Source organism: Haliotis cracherodii, unplaced genomic scaffold (genome assembly GCF_022045235.1).
Source record: "Haliotis cracherodii isolate W230 unplaced genomic scaffold, xgHalCrac1.p SCAF_8, whole genome shotgun sequence".
NCBI classification, from domain to species: Eukaryota; Metazoa; Mollusca; class Gastropoda; order Lepetellida; family Haliotidae; genus Haliotis; species Haliotis cracherodii.
In genome coordinates this window covers 43,833,378-43,850,597 of record NW_027266341.1, presented here as the reverse complement: position 1 = coordinate 43,850,597, position 17,220 = coordinate 43,833,378, and the positions used below count along the sequence as shown (strand labels likewise).

General features: G+C 40.7%; 1 protein-coding gene across 1 annotated transcript in view; it reads left to right on the top strand.

Moving 5' to 3' along the window:
• The first annotated feature begins 10,797 nt into the window (after positions 1-10,797).
• Positions 10,798-17,220, top strand: part of LOC139450060 (A-kinase anchor protein 17A-like) — an 83,918-nt gene continuing 77,495 nt past the window's right edge. Inside the window, exon 1 of the mRNA XM_071231699.1 lies at positions 10,798-11,838. Within this exon, the coding sequence (XP_071087800.1) occupies positions 11,062-11,838 (777 nt within the window). The 5' untranslated portion in view covers positions 10,798-11,061. The remainder of the gene's footprint in view (positions 11,839-17,220) is intronic.

Here is a 17,220-nt window from a genome sequence, read left to right as displayed (position 1 = left end):
TCTTCACGAGTGCCTAATGTAATGGATAACAGTAGTGCAGTCTGTATAGTAAGTGATACTATCAATATCCAGATCCAGTTTCTTCAGCAAAAATTTACCAATCTTCACCGAAACAGTAGCTGCTGTCAACTCTCATCATGGAATTGTCTGATGTTTCAAGGGAGCTAGTCTAGCTTTTCCAAGAAGTAGAGAAGTGTGAATGCTTCCATTGACATCGAATAATCTGATGTAGGCAGAACAACCATAGCCTGTAGTACTAGCATCTGAAAATATGTGAAGCTGCCGAGAAGCGACTTTGCCAAAGAATGGAGGTTCCAGACATCTTCTTACTATCAAACCATTGTGCAATTCCATATCCTGAAGCCATTCTAACCAACAGCACATGTTTTCAGGTCCGACATCCTCATCCCAGTCAAGAGATTTGTCCTTGCACAGATCTTGAAGTATCTTCTTTGCTGGCAGCAACATAGGGGATACAAGCCCAAGGGGATCATATAGTGATGATGCCACGGACAGAATTCCTCTTCTAGTGAATGTTTTTTCAGGCAGGTCCACCATATACTTAAAACTATCCGAGGCAATGCCCCATTGCATGCCCAGTGCTCTTTCCATTGGAACAACATCATAGCTAAGATCAACAGCTTGTATTTCCTTTGAACGGTGCTCTTGAGGAATTGTAAATAACACTGCTTTGCTATTGCTTGTAAACTTTGTTAGATTGAAACCACCATCTGCACGTGCCTGTCTCAGGTTTCTAATCAAATCAGTTGCTATTTCATCGTTTTCTACAGACTTCAAACAATCGTCCACGTAGAAGTTCCTTCCAATGGTTTGTGCAACTTTGTCATCATATTTGCCTCTTGCTTTAATTGCAGTACTTCTCAAATCATAATTTGCAATCGTTGGAGAAGAAACAGTTCCAAAGGTGTGCGCTGTCATGCGGTACTCTTTCAGTTCATTGTGGACGTCACCATCAGGCCACCATAGAAAACATAAATAGTCCTGATGCTTCCGAAGAACTTTCACCTGATGGAACATTGATTCCACATCTCCCATAAAAGCAACTCGATCTGATCGAAATCAAGTCAAAACACCGATGAGAGAGTTGGCTAAGTCAGGGCCTTGGAGAAGATCATTATTAATAGACAACCCATCAGATTTGGCACTGCAGTCAAAGACGACTTTTATTTTGTAAGGTTTTTGGGGGATGATAAACTCCATGATGGGGTAGGTACAAAAAATGTCCAGGCTTTCCAAGTAGCTCGTTTTCAGGAATTTCAGTTGCATATCCTTTAGCCAATATTGTGCTCATAAATTTCATATAATCTTTGTGGTAAGTATCATTCTTTAACATTTTCTTCTTTTGCGACAGAATTCTTTTCACAGCTTGTTCTTTATTACAGGGCATCAAACTATCATTTCTGAATGGAAGAGGAATTTCAAAATCACCATCCACAAACCTCAGATTTTCTTCAGTCTCCTTCATTAAATGTTGATCTTCAGCAGAGTAACCACGCTCACCAGGAGTTTTCCCAAGGTCTTGCTCATTGAAATCTAGTTCCAACAATCGAAGTACAGCTTCAGGTGAAACACATTCCATAATCTTTTCCCTTTCTTTCAGGACAATTTTGTTGCAAACAGTTTTATCTTGAGCATTACACTTGATTTGAAGAGGTCCATTAATTGTCCACCCATGCTTGTACCTCACTGCAAAAGGTCCATTGCCTTGTGTGGGAATAACTTCCAATGGTGCACAGTTAATTCCGATGAGAAGTCCGATATCAAGATCCGGTACGTATCGTGGCAGCATATCTGAAACATCCTTAAGATGTGGCATTTTCATCAACAGTTCAGGTTTAGGAATGTGATTTTGGTCAACAGGCATTACTTCCTTACAAAATGTGCATGGCAAACTTAGAGAATGGTTGTCTGCAAGGTCAGAGATAACAAGATCACATACCGCTTGTGTACTAATGAAATCAGTTCCATTCATCGTTTGCAGCTTCAATGTTGTCGGGGTAGAACTGGCAGAGAGTTTGTCCTTAAGGTCTTCAGTAATGAAGCATACTGTGCTGCCATTATCATCCAACACAGCATACATTGTCACAACCTTGTCACTTCCTTTCTGTCTCACTTTAACCGGAAGAATAGGCTGCATGATGGTGTAAGACACATTGGAACGTTGAGGATCGGCAAAAATTGTATCTGAAACTATTTTTTTATCAGGAATAATATATTCCATTATTTTCTTAATTATATGCAGCCTTTACTAAACATATTTAAAATAATAATAACCCTAAGAGAAGCAGCTGATCGCTATTCCCGGGTATTATTTTTTACATGGAACCAGTCTGACCAGTCACCGTCAAGGCTCACGCGCACGCGATCGCGTGATCGCGAGAATTTCATGTTGACAATATTAAAAGGAATTTTGAATAAAATTAATGAAATAAGTTACAAACATAAGTCGAGATATACAAAGAACACTTTTTATATCCAGACAGTGTAATTACATGATTATTTTGCGTACTTCAGTATGGATTTGTTGACATGGTATTTCCGGTGTTACGTGCTCAAGGTAATGTCTTTCCATGGGGGAAAAAACATCTAAACTCATAATTCGTGTATAATGCGCACCCCCTTCTACACAGCTGTGTTTTTTCGAAAAAAAGTGTGCACTATACTCAAGAAAATACGGTATATGCCCGCCTTTCATCTAGGGATATCGGTAGAAATGTCTTACAGTCATCAAGGTCATGTGATTGCTTATAAAAATAACATCGGAGAGAACTGCGTTTAGATGTGTCAGTAGTAACTTGAGTTGCAAAAGTAGTGGAATGCGACTTGCTAGAAGACAGTTTGTTCTTATCAGGATGCTTATCCTTACGATTAATGTCTTCAGGTTTTTAAGAAAGAGCCTGCTTACCAAAGGTTGGTTCATTGGCAGATCTTGCAGCAAAATCTATGAAATCAACCAGGTCCTTGAACACAATGTCCTCTCGTCCATCCATTCTCAGCTTGGTGACACGATCCCTCCACTTGGATTGGAGAAACAGTGGTAGCTTTTGAACAATGGACTGCATATTTGGGGCATGGTTAAGAACATTCATGTGAGATATGCTATGCATTACATGATAGCATTTGCTGCGATGAACAGACACAGTTTCAAGCCTTTATGATCATGATTCTTCAAATTAGGCCAAGAGTGAACTTTGCTCAGGTATGCAGAAGAAACTTTATATGGATCACCATACTCCTCACAAAGCATGTCTCTTGCAACAGTGTAACAGAGGTGTCCATGTGAATGCAACCAGAAATAAGTTCTTTGGCTCACCGTGCAGTTGCTGGTCCAGGTAATACAATCTGTCTGCATCACTTGCTGTGTATGGATGATCCGAGCATCAAATGCCATCAGAAATGCTGAAAACTCTGTAGGATCTCCACTGAACTTGGATAACTCTGGTTTGGGGAGAAACATAGCGTTGACCATCTGCTTCTGAGTTTCTACAACAACATTCCCAATCATTGAAGACTGACTAACAGGTGGGACAAAATATTCCTGTTGGTAATTACTTGGTTGATTCTGACCTGAAGGGACAAATACATTGGCAGAAGGATTGAACACAGAACAACTTGACTGACTACACTGCCCAGACTCTGATACTGTTTGATCAACACTAACGTTTGCTGGAAGAGGTATATTTGTACATTCAAGTTTTACAGTCTTATTCCGATTCACAGGTGGAAGATTGTTACCAGATTGAGGCAAAGGACTAGAGAAGAACGAAGTTTGCTTTGTCTCACCGTGCTCCATTTTGATATGTTTTACCTCTCCATTGGTTCGTTGACCTTCTACCTGAGCAAACACCTTTTCCCTGGCTGCTGACTTGGTGATCTGGATGTCTAACTGAAGTTCTTTCATCTTCATCTGCGCTTCGAACATGGACTTCTCTGCACGAAGCTCAGCAAGTTTCGCCACTTCATGAGTATGTAAAGATTTGATTGAAGAGCTACGTGATGATCTTGAATTCAGGGAATGCTTTGACGTATTAAATCTTACTGAACTGTTCTTTGATACAGAATCATCCTCAACTTCATTTGTCATTTTTTTTCAACAAACTGAATCCAACTCCCCATTGTGTCTCTAAAGTTCAGGAAAGAACAAAGTTTCTCCTCAGCTCTCTTCATGACATTAGCTTTCTCATCTTCCTCAAGTTCACTGCAAGAAATATCTACACATGTTCTGTAAGAGAAAAACAAACAATTAAATCTATCAAAACCAGTTTTGCCCAAATGTAAATTGTCATAATTGTCCATCAAACGATCAAGTTCATTTTTCTTCTTTGTACAAGCTGAAAGAGCAGCAACAGTTTTAGCTTTCATTAAGCGTAAATGTTGACTGATTCCCTTTATGTTAAAGTTCTCTGTTGACGTAAACATCTACTATCATCATTCTCACCATCAAAAGGATTCTCACATCAGGGACGTTACAAACATGAACACTGTCGTCTTGTGATGCCATTATCTCACATTAGCACAACACAAGTTCAAGATCACAATACTGGATCACGATATCAAATGTTCACACAAACTACTTGGTTTACCAGTACAGTCGTTGAACACTGCTGACCTTCCAATCTTCCAAGGATTGTTCTTATACAGTCGACACTGCTGGCCATAAAAAACTTGTACTGTTTACCTCTACAGTAGTTGAACACTGCTGGCCCTCCGCACACTCCATGAACATCACGGCGGAGTTAACGTTGATATGTTGCCTGCCTGTCACGGTCTGTAATTTTTTCTAAACAAATGTAGATGCAAGAACACAAAACTCTGAAACGCTCGCATCACAGGGAATTTATTGTCAGTGTCATATCGTTAAATGTTCACACTGAAAGTTTCGTTTGCATCACAAACTGTTAACGTTGAAATGAAGTGACGAGGTGATGAGGTTTAGAAAACTACAATACAAAGTAAAAGAAATTTAGTTTGTGACATTTAGACCTTCATTTTCTATATAAACATGTTTTTGACATTTCTTAAAATGTATGCATTAATTTCACTTTTTCAACTCAAGACCTACTAAAGCATATAAATGCATTTACCTATCATCACAAAATGTCAGAAATACAAAAAGAAAACTTACATTTGTGCTCCAACATACTTTCATACAGACTGTGACAATCGGCAGGCAACATGGAGGATCACACAGCACATGTACATCTAAGGCATGGAGATTGTGTGCTCACACCTGATCACATGACAGGAAGAAGTGAAACTGAGGCTTCAATATTGGTTTCAGATTATACAAAAAACTCATCGCTGAAACATGGGTTTGAACTCACAACCACTAACCTTTCTGGAAAACAATCCTACATCTGTATCCACTGGACCACAGAAACGCATGAAATCTCCTGAACAAATTAACATCATAAACCTAATCAATAGAAAAAACTTTCATCTTGGCATATTCACTTATCAAAGATGATTTTCCCTCAAAGAGCGTCACACCAAATTCACCAAGTTTACACAAATAAGGACATATAGATATAAATAGGTGCTTCCATTTTGGATCACGTGAGGACACAAATCTCCTTATCCATGTGGCTTATCCAAGGTATGTTACGTATGAAAAAATATTCATCATACCTAAGCCCCCTTGCTTAACAGGTTGAGAAACTTTAATCATCTCTACTTTGTCTCGTTTATCACTCCAAAGAAATTTAAAAAGCAAAGCAGGCAGTGATAACAATAGATAATTGAGTTTTGAAATCAACAAGGATTTAATGATTGCCACCCTACCAATTGGTGTAACTATCCGTTTCATCCACCTATTCATAATCTAGTTTACTCAAATAATTTGTTTCTAAAGTTCAACTGAACCATTTTTCCCCAAATTTGTGCAAAATTTGACTCTAAGAATTCTAAACTCTAAAGGCAAATCATCTTTGAACTTTTCCTTACAACCTCTCTTGGACCCAAGCCAGATAACTTGAGTTTTATTATAGTTATCTCAAGACCAGATATTTTGGCAAAACAATCAAGAGAGTTAATACATGATACAAAGCAGGTTCTGACTTCCTTGCCACCCATTCCGCCGTTATAGACCCTTTCGACCTGGTTATGTCTATGGACTGTCTATGGATTCTGGGGCCAGTGGGAGGGCGTCATCTGTCATACACCGAAAATTGGAAGCAGACTACGCCCGACTGCTTGGTCCTAGACGTTGTGGCTCATGGATACAAACTGCATTTCAAGAGGCATCCCATCCTCAAATCTCAAGCCGTTGGACGCCGATTTCATCTATTCGGTGCCAAGCTAGGGGCAGCAGAGACCAACAAGACCAAAGGATTTTATTCTCATATGAATTCGCCTGACATAAGGATGATAATGTACTTAAACATACTCAACAAGAAATTCCTGGTACCTCTGCCAAAGTTCCAGATGGAATCCGTACGGAAGTTGCGGTCGACTTGTGGTTCTGATACACCCATCGTCTCAGAAATATCTGCGCTTCGCAATCAGTGGTCGTTGTTACGAGTTGCAAGTCTTACCATTCGGGATATCAAGAGCCCCTTGCTTGTTTACCAGGATTACAGCGCCAGTCATCAGGTTTGCCCACCTCCACCTAGTACGAATCCATGGGTAACTGGACGATTTCCTGACAGCAGACCAAGAAGAAGCTCGGTTACACCAGAAGATGCTATTTCTGGTCCAGCTTATGACCTACCCAGGCTTCCCAGTCAATCCCTCCAAGTGGGAGACCACTTCGGTTCAAGACAACGTATACAACGGAGCGCATGTCCAACTACACAAGGGATATCTATGTGAGCCAGAAGATCGATTCATCAAGACTATTACGATGATTCAATCCCTGTCAAGTCAACCTAACACGTCTCTAAGGTGGTGAATGTCTCTTCTAGGCAACTTAACGTCTCTACAGGACATGACCTTCAGAGGAAGGTTGATGTTACATGGATCAACTTACTACGATCCCACACCCTAGAGTTCAAGTTACCTCCCAACTTAGTACAGTACCTGCATTGGTGAACTCACAGAGAGCATATGATGAGCGACATTCCTCTGACCTCTAGGACGCCCAAACACCATCTATTTACAGACGTGTCAGATTCGGGATGGGGAGTCCATATGGACGATCTCACGGTACAGGGATCTTGGAGCACTGGAGTGAGTGAGTGAGTGAGTGAGTGAGTGAGTATAGTTTTACGCCGCTTTTAGCAATATTCCAGCAATATCACGGCGGGGGACACCAGAAATGGGCTTCACACATTGTACCCATGTCGGGAATCGAACCTGGGTCTTCGGCGTGACGAGCGAACGCTTTAACCACTAGGCTACCCGACCGCCCCTGGAGCACTGGAGAGAGGATCCTACACATCAACTGCAAGGAAATGAAGGCCGTCTATTCACAATCCTGGTATGGAAGATACGTCCCTCCCAATCATCCATCCTCATAGCCACAGACAACACCACAGTAGTTGCATACATTCAGAAGCAAGGAGGCAGCAGACTTTCTACTTCATCTACGTCGGGATAATAAGTTCCGACAAAGGACGATAGAAGGTTTCAGATCGGCACTTCAACTTCAACATGACACTCTCAATTGGAAACCATCCCATTCTAAACAGACTAATGAGATCCTTACTACTAGAAGATGTTCGCACACCTCTTATCTTCCGCAAGTGGAATCTACCTGTTGTGTAACTGGCACTTTAAACGGAACCTTAGGAGCACCTGATTAAGGCCACCTCACTCCAAAAATCCAGGAAAGCATCCTTTCTCATGACCATTGCGACTGCATAAAGAGTTTCAGAACTCCATGCTATGTATTATTCTAGTCTCACCCATGATCAACATTGGACCTCAATCACTCTAAGATTGCTCCCAGATTTTGTAGCCAAGAATCAGTCTACCACCATGGGGCCGTTCGGCCATACCATTCCTGCCTTGGGACCGACAGTGAATCACCCAGACAGACTGTATGTCCCATCAGAGCTCTCAAATTCTACAGACCCTTACAGACGCCATCGAAGGAGATTATTCATATCCTGCAAGCCTCATTGGAACAAAAAGTTCACCAAGGCTATGATAGTGGGCTTGGCATAAGGCTACCGTTGCAGCAGTTATAGGCAGGCACATAATTCCACGTCTATCTAATCAGGAAATGACGTCTTTTGGTAGAAATTTGGACGTCAAATTTGGACGTCATTATCCAATAAAAAGGAAGTGACAAACCGGAAGTGACGTCAGCACCGGAAATAGTGTCACAAAGTGTCACAAGAAATTATCTGGAGTCAGGATTAGAATCAGTAAATTAAATGGTTTCCGGAAGAGGATTACTGCCGCAGTTACACAGGGAGTTACTAGTGGCAGATCTCACCGAGCCCCTCTGGTATAGTCTGGCAAAAATGTAATAGAGGTAGAGGATTCGCAAGAATTATCGAATAATAGTTATCATTGTTAATAATTCTAAGGGTACTACCTCTTTAACATCAGAATTACTCCCACCCATCTACCTCTAGTTGTTAGATTTTGGAAAGAAGTGAGGTTTCCTGCCGTTACGAACGTCATAGCTTCGTTTGCTATAGTGCTATATTGGAAACAACTAATTATGTGTTTGAGAGTGAAGAGGACGTCTGATGAAAATCTGAAAATATAGTTAGTGTTACTAAAGCCAAAATACAGGATTTATGGCAAAGATGTTATAGAGGGAGTATTCTTAGAAATATTAACAATGATGAGTATTTTTCGATTTCTATATTCCATACATTACTTGGGAATATTTGGTGAAGTCAGAGCATGTTTTCTATTTATACTGAACCAAATTAAAAACTTCACAATCCGAAAATTTTAACATTTTGACCAGTTATCATTGTGAGCCCTTATTGTGTATTCAAACAGTTATGGCCACGTATTGTCTTCAGATAACACCCGTTTTTGTGCAGGTGAATCGATCAAAATCATGTGCACAGCACTATAGTGGCAAAAGTGTTTTTTCATGTGCAACTGTTCACGTGGCCATAATACCGCACATGTTTTCAGCCATACTTGTTAGCAGTCATTAACAAAAAAAGAAAAACACAAGAAAACGAAAGTCTTTATGGTCATTTGTCATGCTACGCCTTTCAAATGTGCAACGTGAAAGTGCCATCGGCATGTTGCAGGCGGGAACGTCCGTAGCTGAAGTCGCAAGGACGATGGGTTGTAGTCGACGGACTGTTTATGATTTACAGACGCGTCTACAGCAAACGTGTACCACCGCTGATCGCCCTCGGCCAGGTCGACCATGTGTGACATCACATGCAGAGGATCGTCAGATTGTCTTACGTCACCTCCTTAACCAATTTTTGACGGCTACATCAACCAGAAATGAACTGTATAGGTGTAGACTGAGTGCACAAACTGTTCGAAACCGCCTGAGAACTGCTCACCTTCAAGCACGACGGCCATACTGCTGGCCGATTCTGACTCAATTACACAAACGTCAACGTCAATTGTGGGCACAGCGACACTTACGATGGACTCAGAGGAATTGGAATCAAGTCGTCTTCAGTGATGAATCCCGATTTAATCTTCGATTTGCTGATGGTAGGGCGAGGGTGTGGAGGCGCCGTCATGAACGTTACGCCCAGTGTTGTGTACAGGAAGTTGACAGATTTCGAGGCGGAAGTGTCATGGTGTAGGGTGCTTTCTGTGGCAATGCACGTTCCAGGCTTCTTGTCATCCGAGGCAACCTCAATGCTGCTGCTTACCGCGACCAGGTACTAGCACACGAACTTCTGCCTTTTATGGCAGCACATGGACCCAGTTTGATCTTCCAACACGACAATGCCAGACCCCACACAGCAATTTTGACAAGGAATTTCCTCCAGAATGCGGGAGTCAACGTCATGGACTGGCCGTCAATGTCTACCGACCTCAATCCCATCGAACACGTCTGGGATGCTCTTGGCAGAAGTCTGCGCACTCTCCAGAACCAACCACAGAATTTGCAAGATCTTGGCACCATTTTGCAGCAACAATGGCGTCGTCTTCCCAATCATGTGTTCACAAGCACCACAAGGTCCATGCGGAGGCGTTGTGTGGCAGAACTTGTCAACGCACACGGTGGCCATACACGCTACTGAACTTGTGTGCCATCAGATTCTCGTGCTTGGGACTTATGATTTAAACTGTTGATGTTATTACCGAATACCGTAGGTGCTTTGAACAAATTATGGTTACCACCGTTAATTAAAATCCTTCTTTGGACATTAATGATTAAAAACTACCTTCTCTGATACATTTCTCCGTTGTATATCATATATTTTAATTTGACTCAGTATATTATAGACCTCAAAGGTGAATGGTAAAATAGCGTTTGTGTTCCGTTGATATAAAACACTAATACATAGATCGTATGGTGTCATTTGCACCTTTGAAAAACAGGTGCTGTTATTTTTATTCAACCCTGAAGCGATTTGGTGCCGTTTTGATGCAGTGCTGTTTTAGCCTAATGTCTGGATAATATAGATCCGGTACGTTCTTGTGCCATATAAATTAATGAAATATTTGAATGGGTCACCTTGTTTACGTGATCTAATCATATCATAAATGTTTGAAACATAGAGTAACGTGGATGAATACATAATGTCAAATTTCTTGTATATATAGGGGTCTATATATTCATTGTCGTATTTTCTACGGGGCCGTTTTCGCTAATGATGACTTGGTACATTTTCGCCAACGAGATATGGGGCCGTTTTGGAATGGGGCCGTTTTAGCCAGCACCCGGCATTTGAACGCCACAGCGAAAAATGTCATTGGTTTTATTCTTCCCAAACAATGAGTGGTATTCAGTTAGCAGATCAGAGAATAAACATCACGGTAGTGTTGAAAGTAAACTGCAGTCTCATCACACGTGCGCTTTGTAAGATTACATGAAATTCGAGTGTCTGCAGCAAAAGTAAAGTAATTTGTGTCGTTCATGAAAAGTATATATAGGGCTATTATTTTTCACCATTGGTGACTTGTGACTGTGCAAGTGTCAAAACAAAGAAAATGTCAAACACGACTGTTTGTAATGACACATCCGAGGCAGTTGAACTTCATGAACAGATGAAGATATATCTAAAACCTATAGCTAAACTCAATGTGTGCGTCCAACTTCCACAGTTAAAGACACCGGGGAAGAGTATATCAAACTGGGAGGTAATGGAAAAGGTAAAGCATATGATCAGACCAGAAATATTTATCACATTAAAAATTGTTAAAAGCTCGTTGGAGTTCATTCGCTTAGAGGGTGAAATTGAAAACAAAGGAAAAATAAAGTTGTTGATTGCAAAACTTGATGGAAAAGCCATCAAGCTAAGTGGATTTCCTGATAGCTTAAAAGTAAGAGCTGCAGAAGCAAAGATAAGTTTTCCTCTAAGACATGATTGGGATTCATATTTCCGTGATGCGAAAAATATGAATGAGATGAAAAGTGGGGAAAGACCAGATACCATTCATTTCAAAGATTTGCCAACAAGGTGGTTTGCTTCAAGAAAGGATTCAAAGAAAGACATGCCTTGTGAGCAGGTGCTGAGGAGGGTATTTGAAGTGTTTGGAGAGGTTCGATGTGTGGATATTCCAATGTTAGACCCATACAGAAAGGAAATTATTGCAGCCACAAAGCCAGGGTCCATACAAACATTCTGTTATGGTCAAGATCTCACATTTGATGCTTATGTTCAGTTCAAGGAGTACATTAGTTTTGTCAAGGCTATGGATGCGTTGCGAGGTATGAAGCTGATGAACAAGGATGAAGAAGGCAAGGCACTCACTGCAAATATCAAAGTAAGTATGTGAATCTGGTCATTATTCAGACAAAGAGCACTTCACTGCATGCAGCTGATGCAAGTTAAAAGCTTACAGCCAAGAACCTTAAAACCAAATTATGTCATACTACATGAAATTGTGTACTTGCACCCGTCAAGGTATAAAATAGTAATATAAAAAATTATGAGAATTGACTTTCACTTTGTGCAAGTTCAATGGCATATGAACCTTCAGAGAGTCGGGGCCAAACATTGTATGAACAAGCTCATCACAAGCTCTGATGTCCATACAATGTTTGGCCCTCACTCTATGAAGGTTCATACTCTAATGAACTTGCACAAAGCGAAAGTCAGTTGTCATAATTTTTTGTATTACTTTTATACCTCGAGTGGTGCAAGTACGCAATTTCATGTAGGATGTGTGACTTCATGTTAACAGTGGCAGCCAGACAGCAACCAACTGTAATGGGGAATAAGATAGTTCATCAAAAAGAGGTGTTACATGGGCGTATGTATGTTGAACTTGCTCCACATGAACATCTTTTGTACTCGTAGTTTGGTTACAATTAATAGATCCACATAATATTATCATTAGATGAAAAGGTCTTTTAGAACTACCTCAGTAAGACAGTCACAGTGACCACGAGTTGTAATACATTTACATGAAATATGAGACGTCAAAATGGCTGACACGATAAATGTGACGGGAGAGATTTCCGAAGTTGTTCATGAATAATTACAAGTGTTAGTCAACTTTGATCAATTGGCCGATCATTAAAAGGTGATTTTAAAGATGTGTCAAATAGAAACTAAATGCAAATTTATGATAGATTGCTGCAGACTGTCACTTGTCAGTCTAGACACGGATCAAGTTGTTACTACTACTATGCTCAGAAATGACGCTTCTGCATGTTTTCATGCTGGTGATTTTCCAGGGCTTTCTCCAGGAACATGGAAGTAGTCCATCAGTGTTAACTAGGGCTGCAACAAATACACTGTGAGGCGAATACGATTCATATGACGAATATAGGGTAACGAATACGAATATTAATTCACAATTACAATAACAAGTCAGCAGTTTATGTAGTATTTATTATATTCAGTGAAACAATAACATCATAAATTATTTGACATGGCTTGTTGATTATTAATAAATTATACATTTATATACTGCACTTATCCAGGTACTAGTATCTGCTCAAATGCGACAATGACCAGTGACAACAATACTATCAAATTAAATATTATTAGAGTGTTGTCAGTGAAAGAAATCTATGCATATAATATGTTGTTATGGATATTTTTAGGTACAGGGTATGTAAATATACATGACAGCATATTCATATATATTCAATTCTAGTGGCCATGAATAACGAATTCAATTCATGGATGGTTACGGTTTGATTCACTGAATACGAGAGTGAATCGTAACAGCCCTAGTGTTTACGTCATTTCAAGAATACAGTGTCGGGGAAAAACGTATGAATGTCAAATTGTGTGTTCATACACTTACGAAGGTCAATTTTGCAGTCATGTGACCGACCGCTCGTCCAATGGAAAAGCTGTATATTGTGTAAACTTCACATTTAGATATTATTAGGAGATAAACATGCTGTATTTTCAATGTACAGCTAAGCCTATGTTACCTGTAGATATGACAATAAATTAATTTTGAATGTGGAGTGAAGGTTAACACCGACAAATCTGCAGATGACATTGCGTAAACTACAATAGAAACGCAAAGCCAGATTTCTGTGAGGTAGGAAAATACATTTATACAAGGAACCGTACAATGTATTGAGCCAAAATGTTGTGGAGAGAATACTTGGTGATTGTTGTCACCTCAGTTATCGGCACATAGGAAAAGTCCAAGGTGAAGGTCAGCTACCATCAATGACGCGTATGTCCCCTGTTGGAATCGATAGTGCCCTGACATCTCCTGCCCATGGAAGAGACGAGTATGTGAATCACATCCTGGGGAATGGTAGCCCACTCGGCATGCAATGCAAAAGCCAACTGGGGTTGTGGTTGACGTTGGCGTAGTCGTCAATCCAATTCATCCCACAGGTGCTCTATTGGGTGATCCGTGCTGTATGCGGTCAAGCGTTGTCCTGCTTGGATACAACGTTGCCATTGGCTGCAATTGGCAGGACATGTGGTAGGAGAATTTTGTTGATGTATCGTTGAGCCGTAAGATTGCCCTGGATATGGACCAAACCTGTCCTACCATGATGAGAGATAGCCGCCCACATCATAATGGTACCCTCACCAAACACGTCCACTTCCTGTACGCAGTTTCCAGTGTAACGTTCTTCCCAAAGTCCATAGATCCGTGCTCTTCCATCCCCTCGATGGAGGAGAAATCTTGATTTGTTGCTGAACCAGACATCTCTCCATCGCAGTTGAGGCCATACCCCGTGTTGACGACACCAATGCAGCCGTTGTTGACACTGTTGTCGACTCAATATGACATGTCGAACAGGACGTCTTTCTCGTAGACTTGCTGCTCTTAAACAGTTTCGTACAGTCTGGTCGGAGATTCTGGGCAATCTGGGTATTTGGGATGCGGTTGAGGTGGCTGTGGTCGTCCTTTCACGCAGTCGGGTGTAGTGATTTTGGGTGGGGGTGGTTACTCTTGGCCGATCACGTGTTGACCCATGCTGTTGAAGGTTTCCTTCAGATGGTCCAGTTCACTGCTGAGGGCATCAGGATGGCAAATGGATTTAACATGTCGGGTGAGGGTGGTGATGATGGCTTGTTTTATCTGGGGATGGTGGCAGGAGTTGTAGTGGATGTACTGGTCTGGCAACTCTAACAATTACCAGTCCCCACTATTTTTTGTCAGTCCCAACTTTCAACAAATAAAAAATGTATGAAAATTAGCTGGTTTTAATTCTTTCAACATCATGTTAAGTGCAATGAGTCATCGCTGAAATAACTTAGATCAATGTGTCATTCACACAAACTTCAGTCACAATTTTCTCTCTCATTTTTTAATATTTCGAGACAAAGTCACTACAAATGGATATTTAACCTCGAAGCAAAGTGAAATGTTATTTCCTTGCACTAAAAAAAGACAAGGGGATGACCTGATGGTAACATACAAGCTGACTTCTTATATATTTCTATGAATATCACTGATGTTTTGTTCAACAACAAAGATTTATAAGGATCTTTGTTTGCCGTTCCAGAGGGACTGGCAGTCACCTGAATTATCAGTCCAAGCCTAAATTTAAAAAAACTGGTAATTACAGGTAAATGGGAACACTGACGTGTCTAGGAAAGGAAGGTATTGATTGGTTTCGGTCTCCATGATGAACTGGATTCTCTGGCCACCCTCACCCGACATGCCAAATCCATTTGCCACCCTGATGCCCTCAGCAGTGAACTGGACCATCTCAAGGAAACCTTCACCTCCCTCAACAGCTATCCTGTCCACCTAGTCTCCAAAACCATCCGCAAGACCCTCAAGAACTACAACCCCAGGCCCAAACCAGCTCCATCGCCCATCAGAATCACCATACCCTACCAAGGCCCTGTCACTCTTTAGATTTCTCGCCTCATCAAGAACAAAGCCAACATAGATGTCACCTTCTCTAGCGGCAAGTCCATCAAGATCCATCTACAAGCCAATGGCAGAGGAACAAGCAGCGCAAGTCCCAACCCCCAGGATGTATATACCAGATCCCCTGCAACTGTGGCCACCAGTACATTAGAGAAACCCTTAGACCCCTCAACACCAGACTCAAAGAACATCCGACCTCTGTTAAGAGACTTGACCTGAAATCCTCTATTTCCGAACACATCCTGAAGAACGAAAACCATAAGCCACCAAAGTCCTGTCTACCAACAATAACTGGCAACAAAGAAAACTACAAGAAGCCATTGACATCAGGAGACCCCAGCCAGCCATGAACCGTGACCAGGGAACCTATCTGCCTAGTGCTTGGAATTTATTGCTTTGATCTTTGTCGGGGCTAATTATCTAGCTGGCTTCAATTTGCCCTTTGCTATGTCCATTCTTTCACCTATCAGTGCTTAGTGCCCCCCCCCTACATATACATATATATGCTCTCTGCCTCGTATGGCATTCATTCACCTGATAAAAGAGTAAGCATATACTCCGAAACGTTGTGTTTCTCTTAATAAAGAAGTTGACATCCATAAATTCTCTTCCTTATGTGTATCACTTCTAAATGCCTTTCAAAGACCTGAAGATATAGCATGCAAACATGTGTTTAATAGCAGAGATAAAGAGTGAAATGATATTCATTTTAGTACAATTTTGAGAAGGTTGCTGATCTGAATTAAGGAAGCACTTGAATTTATCCCCAGTCCCTTTAATCGAATCGACTTGCCAAGACCTGTGCATCAAAATTTAGTTGCACAAGTTTGATCAAATGATTTATTTTTGTCTTGGCTAAATGATTTGTTAGTTGAATTTCAAATGTATATCTATACTTCCAATATGTAATTTGCCTTGAGTTATGGGCCAATCTGGGAGAAAAAATAATTTTTTAATTTTTCTGCTTGAGTATATGAGCCGAGTATCCTTGGTGCTGCAAATCAGAAATCCACTTGTTCACAGCATTGTCTTGATGACACTCCATGGTGGGTGATATGATATGATACACACCAACACCAACACCATTAAGATCAGATCACACCCTAGTTTTCAGGACATTCATTGTTTTCACATACAAGTGCATATTAAATAAGATAATATATACATTCAATAGTATTTCTATAAATTTCTTCAACAGATGCAATCTTTCAAAAAGATCTTTCTTTCCAGCACACGGCACAATCTGGTATGTTGTCAGGTTGGTCTGGGCCTTGACAGCAACAGGTCTTTCCTAACTCTGTGCACTGAACTTATATTGCTGGTTCCTGGAATATTCCCTGGATGATATAACCAGACCTTCTCCCCCTTTTTATGAGAAACAAATTATGTAGTGTCACCATGGGTCTCACTTTGTTTGGCCTGCTCATCCACTATCTTCTTTCTCACTTGTTTCTGAATTTCCAACATATCTAAAAGTCCAGTTGAAGGGTCCACTCTTTGACTGGAACCAACATCTAAATCAATCCATAATGTCACGAGCAGAATCCTTGAACACCACTTTTAATGGTGTTTCAGTCACGTTGTTTGGAGTTGTTCTAATGACCTTCAGTACAGCTGTAAGGATCAATAGCTGGCCCTTTGCTTCAGATGAGTACAGCAAGTCTTTCTGCTGGTGTGATTCATTCTCTCCACCTGGCCATTACAGTGTAAATTTCTATTAAATGTATTTTAACAAAGGGCGGAAGAGTTGTCCCCCTTAGTCCATAATGTTTCATATTGAGATTAAAGTACTGTCGGAAATGCTAGAAAACTGTTTTTTGCCTGTTAAAAAACGAT